Genomic DNA, 15,109 nt, shown 5'->3' with positions numbered 1-15,109 from the left:
TTCGAGAGACTCATGCCGCATCAGGTGAGGGCTCTTCTGGCGGCTCTATGGAGTATTCTGAGTATCACATCTGGTCGGAGGCCGTCGGAGGTATGCAGCATGGTAGAGTATATGGCTTAGGTGCGCAAGCTCAGGCATACGAGGGGATGACCTCCTCTACTGCATCCAGCTTCGCATCCAGTTCTCATGACTCCTTACAAGCTCAACAAATAAGTGCTCTTCAAGCTGAGCTAGAACAAGTAAGGAAATCACAAGCTGATTGGCAAGCATAGGTTCAAGCTCAGCTGCAAGCACAGATTCAAACAAGTACGGAGCAACACAATCAGTTGTTGGATGAAATGCGCAAGATGAGGGATCAGCTGAGTGGAAAAGACGTAGCTCCACCTGAGGAGGAGTCCACGGAGTCAGAGTAGTTTAATTTAGTTTACATGAACTTGTTTATTTCTGTGAACATGTGTTATTGAACAGTTTCTTTTAATGTGATGTTTTTTGTTGATTGTTACTATTGAACAGTTTCTTTTAATGTTATAAACTATTGTGAATTTGTTATAAAATGTTGATATGTTGAAATGTTACTATTGAAATGTTGTGGAATTGATATTTGTATAGGTTTGCAGGTGTGGAAATTTGATTGTTGGCTGGGAAGGCAATTTCTTTTGTCAATGCTATAGGTTTCCGGCGGATTTTACGCCGGAACTTCGCCGGAAAGGACGATACAACGAATTGTATCGAGCGTATCGACGCCTTCATTCCGTCGGGAACTACCGGCGCACGTTCCAACGCTATGTCCGCCGCTTATTTCCGGCCAAGACTTTTCGCTGCAAACAAAACCGTGGGTTGTCTACGGCGAACTTGCGGCGTTTTGTCCGCCGGTACTTACCGGCGGAAGATACGACGAAAACTTACCGGCGAATATGGCGCCGGAATTTATCGGTTGGGAGTCGTCGGCACCAATCCGATTTTTTGCGCCAGTAATGCGTCGGAAAGTGCGCCGGAAAGTTTTCTGGCGCATTAGATTCGTCGGAAAAAAATTATCGACGCGACCTAAACCGCGCGTAGGAATTTCCGTCGAAACGTGCGCCGGAAACTTATACTTCCGTCGGATTTCTGTGTGTTCCGGCGGATTTAGTCCGCCGGTAATGACGGGTTTTCCTGTAGTGATTTGAAGTAAGCAACATGGTAGACTAGATCTATTTTTATATTGTAATAATCTAAATGTGAAAATTTGAATATGTTGATGGTTGTGCTTTAACATTTTCTCTAAAGGTCAAAGTGATCAATTCCCTCATATTTGATGGTTGTCGATGAATGATTAAGTCAAAAGATATATCCTTAGTGATTTTAAAAAATTGAATGGTTATATGAATATGCTCCAAAACTCCTTGGATCATTATGGTGAGTCATTTTTCGGTTGATTAAGTTGCCTACTAGTGATAATGTCTTTGTTCCTATTTTGATTGATCTCTCTATATTGTCCTATCGTTCCAAAAACTTGATTTATAGTTCTTGACATTAATTCACAGTTACCATACCTCAGAGGATAATGGATTCAAATTTTTTATGGGTAATGCCAGATGAGCATGACTAACATATAAGAATATGTGAGAGAGAGAGAGAGAGGTTCTAAAATTTTACCTAATACGAAGTATACTACTTGAATAATTGAAAAAATATCCCCCGATTTATCCTCTGACCTACTATTCATATGCTTGGGTCAAGATACAATAGTACAAGGAAGGCTACATATATGTAAATTTATATTGCAAGGCTTGATAAATAGTTTCCATAAAATGAACTGAACTAGCTAGCAAACAGAGAATAAATGTATATATGGTGAATCCTTATGAAGTCGCTAGCATGGAGACTTGCTGAGCCTTACCAAGAAGTTATGACAAGTAGCTTTGGTTGTTCGATCTGCCTAGTCAACCCTGAGGCGGAATATGCTAAGTGAATCAACTAATTAGTTGTGATGCTTGGCAACTTCCTCTCTGGTTGGCCCAACGGTCAAAGTAGACATGTTTTGATGGATTTTATGAGTTTATCCTTGATATTCAAATGTGTTAGTCCCTCTTAGCCAGTTGACTAACCTTGGACTCAACCCATACAAATCAGCAAGACGATCCATCCCAGGCTAGGCAAATTTAGATCTACATGTTTATTGTTATTGTTATTAGGAGTTGGGACTATTTGAATAACTTATCCTTGTAAGAAGATACCGATAATTTTCTTCTAAATAAGAATCAATATATTATGATCTTCAAGAACAATATAAAATCACTTGTTCTATTTGATATCAGTTAGTTACATTTATAAATTTATAAAATTTTCAAATGAAAAGTAATTTTTACATTTCATATCATGATCAATGGCGTAGTTTTGATTTTAACTATTACACGAGATAGTAAAATGGGTATTTCCTCCTAAAATGTTTAAAAAAAAATATTATCACGTTGCAGATATTATTATCTTTTTTATAATGCTTTTCCTTATCTAACTCTATAGATAATTTTCACATTATAGTATTTTAGAGTATGAACAACGCAATATAACATATAAGCAATAAACAATACTATAAAGTAAATCACAATACAATTATGCAAACAATATGATTCATATAGTATTAAAATGAGCATCATTTTCTAACAGGTTATTCTTTGCTTCACTCACCCTATAGTATTGCACAATCGGGCTGTGGGAAAAGGATTTGGTGAGGATTAATGATACTAACTCACTAGATCTCGCAACAAAGATAGTTTGGAGGTGTGAAATCTAGTGAAATAGTAAAGAGGCGAAACCTGGCAAAATAGTGAAAAGGTAAGTGGCTAGGAGAGGTCAAATTATTACGTCCGGTCACCGGACGTGGAGATAGGTCCGGATATTAATAAAATATTGTTTTAAATTAAGCGCATCAAAAGCGCAGGAAAATCGTAGGTAAAGTGCAGACAAAGCACAGTCAAAAAAGCGCAGTCAATGCGCAGGTAAAGCACAGTCAAAACGCACCTAAAGTGCAGTCAAAAAGCATAGTCAAAGCGTAGGTGACGTGGCAAATTTTAATTAGATGTCCGGACCTAACAATAGGTCCGACCTAATAATTTGCCCTAGGAGAGGCACGTCTAATGTTGGCATGTGAAGAGCGATGAGACCAGCAATGTGAGAAAGCTTCTTCCATCGCTCAACGAGCTACAGATATTTTCCCTCCTTGATTTCAAGTTGTTGAATGATATGATTGACAACGCCATGGCAATGAAAAAACCTTAGTAGTTAGTACCATTTGTGGTCAAGCAGCATATATGGAATTTTAGCTATGATCCACAATTCATTATCAAGCTTTTGCAAGATATATCTATTTTACTTTCATAAGAAAATTTCTCTAGTCATGATATCAATCATAAGCAACCATCTCTTAACTAATTTGGAATGTGCATTAGCCACTTCCTTACTATTATACAATTAGCTCATTATAAGAAGAAGAAATATAAACATACTAAAACAATAATAGGAATTAACGAACTCTATAAATGTTGTTATTCATATCGAAGCTTGAAAGTTGGTTTTGAGAAGCCTTATGGTTCAATTAGGTTTGAGTAATCACTTTGAGTGTCATAAATATTAATAATTTACTAGAGATGTTGCGCTAAACCACAATAACTTTATCAAAGTTTTAATTTTTGTAAAGAAATTTCATAAAACCCTAAGAAGATATGAAGTTTTATTGATTTATTACAGGGCCTTAAATCTGACTGATAAAACAAAGAAAAATAGAACTTGCACAATTCTTGTAGACAATAAGTTGTGTGCATGTTTGTTGATCATCAGCCATAAGAGAAAAACCTAGCCAGGAAATTGAATAAAAATCCATGTAATCCCAGAAATCCTACGTACTTGACACTGTTCAGCGTTGACGCCGCTAGACTCGTGTCCCTTCCCGGAAAAGCTGCCCAAATCGCATGCCAGCTAGATGCTTTTCACGTCTTTAAAAGGCGACCAAACGAAGCCAAAGGGGATGCTCCCTCTCTCCCATTCGCTACCCACACGAGAGCTTTCCGATCCTCTTGCTTCTTTCGGCCCAGAGAGAGAGAGAGAGAGAGAGAGAGAGAGAGATCAAACCCCTACCTCACTCGCAGGCTCCGACGGAACTCCCTCCTCCGATCTGCACCAAGCCGCATTCTCCCATCCAGTCGCTACCTACCCGAGCCAACGCCCCTCTTTTAATCTCCAAGCCCTACCCGAGCCCTTCTCCGCCTCTTTCGTGCCCTTCGACTTCGCTCCTTCCACGACTTCCCTTCCGGTCGGATTGGAAGTTACGACATTTTCAGTCGAAGCAACAATAGGTGCTCTTCTTGCTGTGAAGGTAACTTATTCCCTTGCATGCGCTTCTTCGGCCGTATCCCGTAAATCCACTGAATGATAAAGCCAAGGAGATAGGGAATTTTTAACTTGATGCCGATGCTAAATTCACATAAATCTTGCTCAAATAATTTCATAATTAGATTAATTATAATACATATTAATTAATAATTATTGAAATAGTTAATTGTGATTAATTACCATTAATCACAATAATGTCATTAATTAATAATTCATTATATTAGTTAATTTATATAATCAATCATAATTTTTTATTATTAACTCTAATCTAATTATTATTACTTTATAGAAGTTATTCAATAAATATATTAATTTGATATTAATATGATTAATTATAATATTAAATTTTATAATTAACTAAATTTGTTTTATTAGTTATAATAATTTAATTAACTGTAATTAGTTATGGTTAATGTGTAATTAAAGAACAAAGAAAAGAAGCATCCCTTCGCTTCACTCAAACCTTCGTCCCATCGTAGTCATCAAGGTATAATCCCTTAACCTCAAAACTTCAAGAGCCCACTCGAAGTTATGGCGCACCGAAAAATCGTCATAACGCTTAATTTATGTGTGGTGGGTGGGAACCGCCGATGTAACACTACGACGAGACAGTAATCTCCTAAAAGCCGTTTCAAAGTTTCGGCTGCATCCGAAAAACTGCCCATCATAATGCTTTATTGCGCGTGGTGAGATGGGACCCTGGTGCGATACCTATGGCGAGGCGGGGTCACTTATAAGTACCCTCGAGTGAGGGAAAAGCAAATTGTCTTTTTAAACAGATATCCTCGAAGACCCTATACACGCCTTTATTGTGCATGGTGGGAATGACGATCACGGTCGCGGTGTCTAAAGATATCTACCATACACGCCTTTATTGCGCGTGGTGGGAAGGCCCAATTTCTTGTAGCTTCCCCTAAACGAGGGAGATGCCGGGAGGCTGCCAAAATTTTGGGTGAACATGAGACTGTACCTGGACTTGATTGAACTCAAAAGGACAATGGGAGACTTGTGAGTTTGGACTTGAATTTTGAATGCAATGAACTTAAGTGAACTCAAATTTAAAATAAATTTGAACTTAAGTAAATAATAATGAAACTTCATTTGAACATTAAACAAGGTAAACTCGAATTGAACTCAAACTTGTGGATATAGAACTTGCTTGATTTGGACAACAAGACTGGGACTCAAACTTGGACAAGGATTTGAACTAAATGCACTTGAACTTGAATGGAGTCGATCTGAACTCAAAAGACCATAGGGAACTTTGATTTGGACTTGAGCTTGAACAACAGAGCTAAGGATTATGCTGGGACTTGAACTCAACAAGAATAGGAGAACTTGATTTGAACTTGTATCGTGGATTTAAACTAGACACAAGGAATTTAAACTTTGAGCCTCAGCCAAGTGATAAGTTTGATCAAATAAATGAACATTAACAAATCAAATTGAAGATGTAAGAACTTGCTCATAGGCAATGACTCATGATGAATGAAAAGTCTATGTCTCATTCTGAAATGACAAACCATTTGAAGATAATGAGTTATCAAAAGCTTCGTGATGAATTGTTAAACACCCACTTGTGAGCTAATGTAATAAATCACGATAAAAATCCTAAAGGGAGTATATAACATGAGTGCATGTTATTCATCTCAATCATGGATGGCATATTCACAAAGAACGTATGAAGAACATGAAATGAATAGCAAGGCTACCTTCCAATCAATGGAAACCACCTCGTAGATGAATATAGTAGTTATTTACAAGCACTAAAAGTTAAGCATGATAGGCTTCTAATGAATGCGATGATTTGATTGACTAATGTGTACGAAGGGGATATGCTCTATATATGATGAGTCCCCAATGCATATGGATACTTATGTGAGGTGTCATTCGTAAGAAATGATAGAGGGAACTTTTGGATGTAGAATAATATACTTATGGGTGACAATCAACAACATGCAATTAATGTTATAACACTCCTACAATTAGCAATAATCCAGTGCTAAGCAAATATATTAGCTCCTTCTAAGCAAAAGCAGATGGTATGTGGCAAAGTGCAAATATTTATGGGGTCTTTGGAGACTCATCATATGCACTATATCCCATTTACAAGTAAACACCGGATAAAATACAACAAATGCAAGTATCCACGGGCCACTATAGAAGACTCGTAGTACACCAAGTCTATTGTCCATAAGCAAGATACAAAGTGGCTATATCAAGTGCAAGTGCTTACGAGTTATAGTGGGAAATTCATCGTGCATACAACAAGCTATCTACGAGCATCTACAAATACAAAATAGGAGATTCGTTAGTGCATTATGATCCACCTACAGAAAGTAATAAGTCGTTCAAGACAGTCTACTTATACAAAGAAGCAAATAATTCAATCTAGAAGCTACTACAACACGCCATTGGATCCATAACATTCATGCAAGAGGACATAAGGTGTTTATAAATATTTCAAAGTACCCATGCACATGCACCTTATTTTGTATACACATAGTTACACTAAAAGGGGGTATGTAATCAAACAACTGCATGGGCCCCAATGAGCGTGTCATAGGTATACACGTGACGTCTAGGGATGCTGCGCATGTTAATAAATTTGAACATGATCCTCCTAAAAAGATAAGTAGGAGTTGACAAGGATCAATAAATAATTATCAAATGCTCTCAAACACCCGCATGGGTCACGACGAGCGTGTTATTGGTACACACGTAACGTCTAGGGATGTTGCACGGGTCGATAAGTGAATTCAAGCTCAAACCCGATCCTTCTATGTGGATCAATAGGAGTCTACAGGGTTCGAACCAATAAAAAAATATATGGTGGTGGTGACCTATATATTTGTCTTAATACATTCATATTAAGTCTCCAAGGCCTATAACAATTAAAATTCACTAATAAGGACATAAAACCTACAAAACCTGATCCTCTGTCGGCAGCTCAATAGAGTTGACAATGTTCATCTACAAAATATAAATATTTTCAAATAGAATGATCCCATATACCCCGACGATGGCCGTGTTGAATGCAGATCTCAACCGGAGGGGTTAACTCCAATCATTTCAAATGCCTCTAAACTCTCATAAAATTCAAATATTTTAAAGTGACCTCAAAGTCACCCCTATGATGCCCGAGTTGAACAAAAAATCTCAACCGGAGGGGTTAATTTCAAGCATTGTCAAATGTCATCCTAAATACCCACAAAATCTAAAATTCTAAAAGATCATCAAAATCTAAATATTTAAAATAGAAATCCAATTATTAATCACTTAAAGCAAAATCTATCCATCCACTACAATAGTTTGTCTAGGTGGATAAATTAAAATTTACTTTAGCTCACATAGAGTTAATGCATAGTTAAAAATATTACTATGATCCATTCTCAAACAATCTCTTGCCAATAAGTATGTGGTGCATGTCTTTTAACCAGTGGTTTTGCCACCAAATGACACCGTATTATAAACAATTATGACCTCGGGCCCTATAAATTTAGTGGTTTTGCCGCCAAATGACACCACGAAATACCAGTTATGGATAGAGCCAATACATTCCTTAGTGGCATTAAATCCTTGAGATATGAATCAATAGGGTATGATCAATAGGGCACAAAGCCCTATGTTAGCTAAGGTGGATTCAAATATAGCCCCTTAGATAAACACTCACCCCAGGTCTACAAGGTACCCTTGGACGAAGTAACCCGTGGCTGCCGACAAGGATCCTTCTATCAGGTTGGGTCGACTACCTCCTCTAACTAAGTAGACCAGGAACCACGATGGCTCGGGATGATAGAACAATGGGATCTTGATCGGGTCCATCATCCATTCTCCCACCATCTGCTTTAAGTGCTAGATGGTGAAATTTATACTTTTAAATATTAAATCTTCAAATTTTTTAAAATCCCACGCCCATGCTGCTACTATATGCCATATAACACATATTTATACGTATCTAATTAATGACTAGCCTTAATCAAAAGTTCTCTCTCGTTATCGGGAGAGGTAATTAACTATAGGGGCTTGCGCCTATAGGAAACCAGAACTCAAATCATAAAGTCCTCACAAAATGAGGGCAAAATATGTGGGAAGTGTCTTATCTACAAACCCATCTGCCTTCCCAAAATTTACCCCTAGAACTTATTTCGGTTAAAACTCCCCCAAGAAAGAAAGCAACATTTGGCGGAGGTCGGGGCCAAATTTTTGGAGCCCACTATGCTATAAATTTCAAAGAGAGAGAGAGAGGATATTATATTCCAAACATTACATGGAAGTATAACAAATACACAAAAAATAACTCATAATATTTGTGAGATACAAAATTTTTTATGTGATATGGAAAGGTAAAAAAATCACAAAATCTAGCTCAGTTGAAATATTTTCATTATGTCGATTGAATGTTATAATGATCCACCCTCTTCAATACTAGAGGAGGTGGATTTTAAAAAATAAAAAATCATAAGGATTGTTTTCTTGAAGGATGTTAGAAAGCATCAACTAATTGATATATGAAATTTTGTGTGTTGTGTGGTGTGGGGGGGGGGGGGGGCCGGGGGTGGGGGGGGGGGGGGGGGGGGGGGGGGGGGGGGGGGGGGGGGGGGGGGGGGGGGGGGGGTGTTGGGTGATGTCTCACATAAACTCAATAAAGTTTGACTTATAACCATCAATTCAGGTCAACAGTGATAATAATAACATTGGAAGTCATGTGCTGGAATGTAATTAATGTTGTTATCTTTTTAATAGGAGGGAAGGTCAAGCGACTAGTGAAGTTGAAGTTGACATGCAATCAGCCAACATTGACATGCAATTAGCACTACAGCTAAACATCCAATGCTATTTTCATTAAGCAACATTTGCAAATGAGTGGAAGTTGAGTTTGTGTGGGGTAACATAGAATATAATGCTCAAACTAATTTTCAAGCTCTTGCTAGTTTGGTGAGTTTAAAAACTTCCACGTCTTACATCTAGTAATAATTTCTACATAAACTTCCCATAAATGTTCAAGATAAATCTATCCTCAGTCAAATCTTATTGATATTATAGATTAAGATGATCAACATCAATTTTTGATCTGATATCATCAGCTAATTCAACTGTCAGTTTCTCATGTTGTAGCTCATGATATCTCAGTTGAACAATTAATATGAAGTCCAACTAGATGGCAATCCTACTGTAAAAACTTTCTTCCACAAGTCTTCATCTATCAGCCATAAGGAACTCTCTCATCTAAGTGTTGTATCTCCTCATAGATTCAGCATGATGTCTTTATAGTATACCATCATGCACTAATGTCCAAACATTCATTAAACATAGATAAACTTTGTTCAACTTTGTCGTCCGCCTTAATGAATTATTGAACAATTTACTTACACAATCCGTCAATTATATGCACCCCATAGCCAACAATTCTTTTGCAAATATTTCACAAGGCATGTTTCGACAATGTCCCAATATAAATAAAAATTTTAAGAAGGTTAAAAATAACATAGAGGGTAACAAATATTTAGGAGGAGATGCAACTAGGTGGGTTGTATCATTGCAAACGTCCATAAGGTTCTTAAATAGAAGTTCGCAATGTTGTTACTTATTAAAACTTAGGAATTACTTCTTAGTAATATCTACTTGTTATGCATTCTAATTAACCCAAAAATTAATTAGAAGTCCATCCTCATTGGATACCCAATCTTCACCATCTATGAATAAGTAATTGAATGCATATTAATACCATACAATTGTGTCAATGTGAAGACTGAAGAGTGCATCACCAAAACTCTAAAAGAGATACAAGAAATACTATTTTTAAGATATGAAAGGAAGAATTCAATGAAAAAATTACTGATTATTTCTTCGTCCTCAAAAATAGCCATAATTCAAATATAGTGAAATTAGTTTTGATATCAATACCTAAAATGTGTGACATGGAAACTATTTAATAATTAAAAAAATAAAGTAATACAAGTTAAAAGGCCCATGTTACCAAATAGGAAATATATAAAATATCATAAATAATATTTATCAATTAAATAAATGCCAATCGTTTAAAAAATATAGAGATTATATTTAGGTACAACACCATATTTTAAAACTAACTTAAATATAAAGTTAATAGATATTTTAATAATTTAGTAATATTGAGTTAATATTCGAATATATCATTTCAAAATAAGTATGCTCCTCATTTTATTTTATTTTTTAAATCAAATAATATAAAAATTTAGGGAAAACTCATCCAGAAATTAACAAAATTAAAGAAAACCTACAACTAGTTAATTTTGCATATAAAAGCGTGATTATAAAATTAACATGTCATGATCATTACAAAATTAAAAATAAAATATCAATAATCTTTTGTATCCTTCAAATTATTTGCTAAATTGAATACTAATTTCATATATCTTTATGTATAAATATAAGTTTCCAAAATATAATTTCTAATTAGAATATTAGTAAATAGATTTGATTAAGATTATTTTTAAATATAACTCAAAGATGTTCAAGAATAATTATAATTGAATAATATGCTAAATAAATAATAAATCAATTTATTGTCCATTAATCTTGGAAGAATAATATCTTTATCCAGTTCCGCGCCTTCCACGTTCTATCACCTGCAATATGCACCGTCAATTTGTCTTCTCCTTCCAGGGAAAATATCTCCATTCAAATCAGTCCATGGTCCCTCCTTGACATCACGACCAGAGCTTCTGATTTTCCCATTTTTTTTTAAGCTCAGTAGTTGCCTTAAAATATTCAGTGAAGAAACAGAAAAGCAAAGAAGGAAATGAAAGCTGCAGAAGAGACTCATGATATTGTCATCATCGGCGGCGGTATCTGTGGTCTCGCCACCGCCCTAGCTCTTCACCGGTATGCTTCGCGTCTTCTTCTTCTTCTGGTCTTGAAGTCTTCTTCCCCATTCTGTTTACTTATGCCTCTACATATATATTTGCAGGAAGGGCATTAAAAGCCTGGTTTTGGAGAGGTCTGATGAACTAAGAACAACTGGAGGTGCCATCTCTGTATATATGAATGGCTGGCATGCGCTTGACCAACTTGGGGTGGGAGAGGAGCTCCGTTCTAAGGCTATCCTTATCAAAGAGTATCTTTCACTCTCAATCTAAAATTTTCTTAAGTTATCTGTTTTTTTTTTTTTTTAATTTACTTCAGATATTGGCTCTTAAAATGGATGAAAAGTTTGTCATGCTCAGCTTGATAAATGTTGGTATTTTGGCTAATAAATTAAACAAATATTTCAACTTGATTAAATATATTTTAAGTTTATGATGCTTAAAATACATAGTAATTTGTATGAAATCTTACAGATTTATAGAAATAATACCAAATGATTCTATGAAGAGTAGGCCGAATTTACTAACTTTCATTCTCAACAATATGTTAAAATCTTAATGGATCTGTTCTGTTGCATCACGTTTAAATGTATAAATTTGATATTTCATTTTAAAAGCTTGAGGTTTAATTTATAAATAATAATAATAATATGATATACAAGTGAATATCTTTTTTTCTTCTTAGATTTGGACTCATAAATCTAAATGTATAGATGCTTTTGATGGTCCTCAATTGAGGGTCTGTTTGGGACAGCTTTCTAGCTACTTTGTGTTTCAGACTGTAATCATAATTTTATTTGGCAACTGCTTCTCAAAAATTTATGTGTTGGAAAACTGTTTTTTATACAAACATAATATAAAGTTGCTGCAGCCGTCCCAAATAGTTCCTCAATTTATTGGCGTGCAAAACAAATGTGCCTAACACAACTAACTTTTATTTCATCTTTAACTTATGTCTAATATATGCAGGATAAAGGATTCTTGGTTGTTCAAAGAAGAAACAATTACAACACCAAGCAGGTGAATTTCTTTTTTTTCCCTTTAAAATACCCTGCTCTTTTTTTTAGAAGTAACTAATCATTTATCAAACTCCATCCCCTTTTCAACCATGTCTATATGTTTACTAATACAAAATTCTGTAATTAGTAATATTACATTATTTGAATTCTAAAATTTCTTTCTCTTACATTAATCCTCTTGAAATTGGGTCTTGTATACTTCAGCCAATACCAGACTAATATTTGCTTTTCTCACTTGTTTTATTTAGGAAAGCAGGGCTTCGATGCTTAAAAAGGAGTGATCTTGTTGAAACATTGGCCGCTACACTCCCAGCTGAATCAATTCGCTTTAGTTGCAGAATTGTAGCAACAGAGATTGATCCAGTTACATCCTTTCCCATTATTCATGCCAGTGATGGGCTCATCATCAAAGCTAAGGTGACCAATTAATACAAATTACTGATCTATCAATAGCATCACTAATATTAACTGATATAAAGTAAAATGTCTTTTTTATATATTTTGATGTGATTTAGGCATTAATCTGTTATATTTTTATAATTAAGCAGGAATGCAGTGACTAGATTTTCATGCAATTCTGTGCTTTGACAGATTTTAGTTGGCTGTGATGGATCAAACTCAGTTGTGGCAAAAAAATTAGGCTTGAAGGCCCCAAAGATATCCCCAATATGTGAGGCGCGAGGTTTCACAAATTATCCAAATGGCCATAGTTTTGGTGATCAATTTCTTCGTCTATGGGGTCATAATTTCTTACTTGGAAGGGCTCCTATTAATGACAAGCTAGTTTTCTGGTTTGTGGATCACAAGTTCAATCAAAGAGGTGATTTTTATGAAGTTTCCAAAACCTTACGTTGATCATTTACTTAGCTTCATACGAAATCATAGAATCTCTAGAATTTTGAAAGAGAAAACAGAGCTACAAGAAGTTTCCTGCGTGAGGACTTTTAACAATCATGCATGAACAACTTCATAATTTTAAAATACAATGGCACCATTAGCTTAAACATTCTGTTTTTTCTAGATTTATGAACAATAGCCATATGCTGCATTGCCTGAAAGACTCAATAACGATTTGTAGTATTGTTTCTATGCTATAAACTAAACCATACAGTACCTTACCAGTGTCTAAATCAAGTACACATTGCAGATATAGAAGCAAGGGAAGATCCCAAATTAATCAGAGATTTAACCTCACAACGACTTGAAGGTTCCCCTGAAGAGGTGATCGACATGATTAAAAACTGCGAAATTAACTCATTAACACTCACACGAATCAGATACCGAGCACCATGGCACATTCTATTTGGTAAAATGCAGAAAGGAACAACCACCCTTGCAGGAGATTCATTTCACGTCATGGACCCTTCCATTGGCCAAGGAGGTTCTGCAGCCATAGAAGATGCCGTGGTGCTTGCCAGATGCTTGGCAGGAGAGCTTCAGCATCATCAAGTTGCCGACAGTGGCGAACTGAAGAAGAGAGCTGAAGCTGCCATTGCCAAATATGTTAGGGAGAGAATGCTGAGGATAATGAGCTTGTCAACACGAGCATTTCTTATTGGTTCTATGTCTGCAACCTCTTCCTGGATTAAAAGGGTGATTTTTTGTGTTCTGTTAGTTTTGCTCTCTGGTAATAACTCACTTAGCCATGCCCAGTTTGATTGTGGTCATCTCTGAGCTTTTGTGGAAGTAATTGATTTCTGACTGAACATGGAAGCAGTTCTCTCAGGATGTTCAGAATGTGTTGTGCAGATAACTGTTACAATATTTGGTTGCTATCATGTGAAGCGTAAGGTAGTATTTTGAAATATCTGGATTTACACTGAGAGCAATTTTAATGAACTTCAATCAGATTGATGTTTAAGGATTGACTCAAATTATATTAATTCACATATAATTTCTCTCGAATCTCATGGAACTGTGCTAAAGAATGTCTCACATATGATAACATGATCTCATAACTATGGATAACCCTGCTTAGGATTCATCAGATTGTGGTTGAAAGGTGCCCAACCCAAATTAAGGTCTCTTAATTACAGTCCTAACTATGCTTCTAATTATAAGGCGAGCTTTTTTTTTTTAAAGGCAAGCTTCATTGCATTCACATTCAAGTTAATTTAGGCTCGTTTGTGACGACTTTCGTACTATTTCTTAAAGAAGTTTTTTAGTATCAAATTTTAAATTTTTATATTAAAAAGTGCTTTAAGAAGCAATAAGAAAGTCATCCCAAACAAAGTCTTAATCATTCAATCTGGATAGTAGATTTGGTTGTCCAATCAGCCTGCCAATCCATCCAGGTAATTTAAATGATTGAATTTCAAAGTTCAATATTTCAGGCCACATTTTTTAAGAAATGATTGAACATGTTTTGAATCAACCTAGAACCTTAAGAGTAAATGCCCTAAATCCCTAATATCCTATTACTTAAACCACTCCTTGTAAAGATCAATTAATGGAGGAATTCCTCTTACATTGTAGTGTCGATCTCAAAAGCTCATAAAATTTGTGAGATAACTAATCTTACCAATAAAAGGATTATATAAAGACCAAACAACATAGTTTAACTAGATTGAATCAATTCCTTCTTACTTGGGCTAGGGCATGCATGCTTAGCAGGAGAATGAGTTAATGATGGAATGCATGTCATTGAGGCCTTGAAACAAGACACCCATTAGGTGTGACCAATGATAACAAACATTTTGTTGACATAAGTTATTGCATGTGGCTTACTAGCAACTAATGAAGTTAAAGGGCATCCACCATTTCATTTTTTTCGTGAGGTTATGAACTAGTGTTGGCCCACAATTTACATATCTTTCAACCATCAAATGACAATGTAATCATCCAGTCACCCTCTTCATTTAAAGTAGAGGTGGT

The 15,109-nt window shown here is 35.7% G+C and overlaps 1 protein-coding gene across 1 annotated transcript; it reads left to right on the top strand.

Annotated features, from left to right (window-relative positions):
* The first annotated feature begins 11,075 nt into the window (after positions 1-11,075).
* On the top strand, positions 11,076-14,096 carry LOC110100898 (monooxygenase 1). The gene is made up of 6 exons (XM_020828617.2): positions 11,076-11,235; positions 11,321-11,467; positions 12,186-12,236; positions 12,484-12,652; positions 12,827-13,055; positions 13,383-14,096. Exons 1-6 carry the CDS (start codon positions 11,153-11,155, stop codon positions 13,907-13,909), a joined length of 1,206 nt encoding a protein of 401 aa, XP_020684276.2. The 5' UTR covers positions 11,076-11,152; the 3' UTR covers positions 13,910-14,096.
* Positions 14,097-15,109: the final 1,013 nt, after the last annotated feature.

Source organism: Dendrobium catenatum, unplaced genomic scaffold (assembly GCF_001605985.2).
Source record: "Dendrobium catenatum unplaced genomic scaffold, ASM160598v2 fragScaff_scaffold_1038, whole genome shotgun sequence".
In the NCBI taxonomy this organism is placed as follows: domain Eukaryota; kingdom Viridiplantae; phylum Streptophyta; class Magnoliopsida; order Asparagales; family Orchidaceae; genus Dendrobium; species Dendrobium catenatum.
Note: the sequence above shows the minus strand (reverse complement) of the source record. Positions and strands in the feature narration are given on the sequence as shown.

Coding starts and splice junctions, on each gene's coding strand:
- LOC110100898 (XM_020828617.2), top strand. CDS start 11,153: ATGAAAGCTGCAGAAGAGACTCATGATATTGTCATCATCGGCGGCGGT. Junction 11,468..12,185: donor AAGGCTATCCTTATCAAAGA/GTATCTTTCACT, acceptor TAATATATGCAG/GATAAAGGATTCTTGGTTGT. Junction 12,237..12,483: donor ACAATTACAACACCAAGCAG/GTGAATTTCTTT, acceptor TGTTTTATTTAG/GAAAGCAGGGCTTCGATGCT.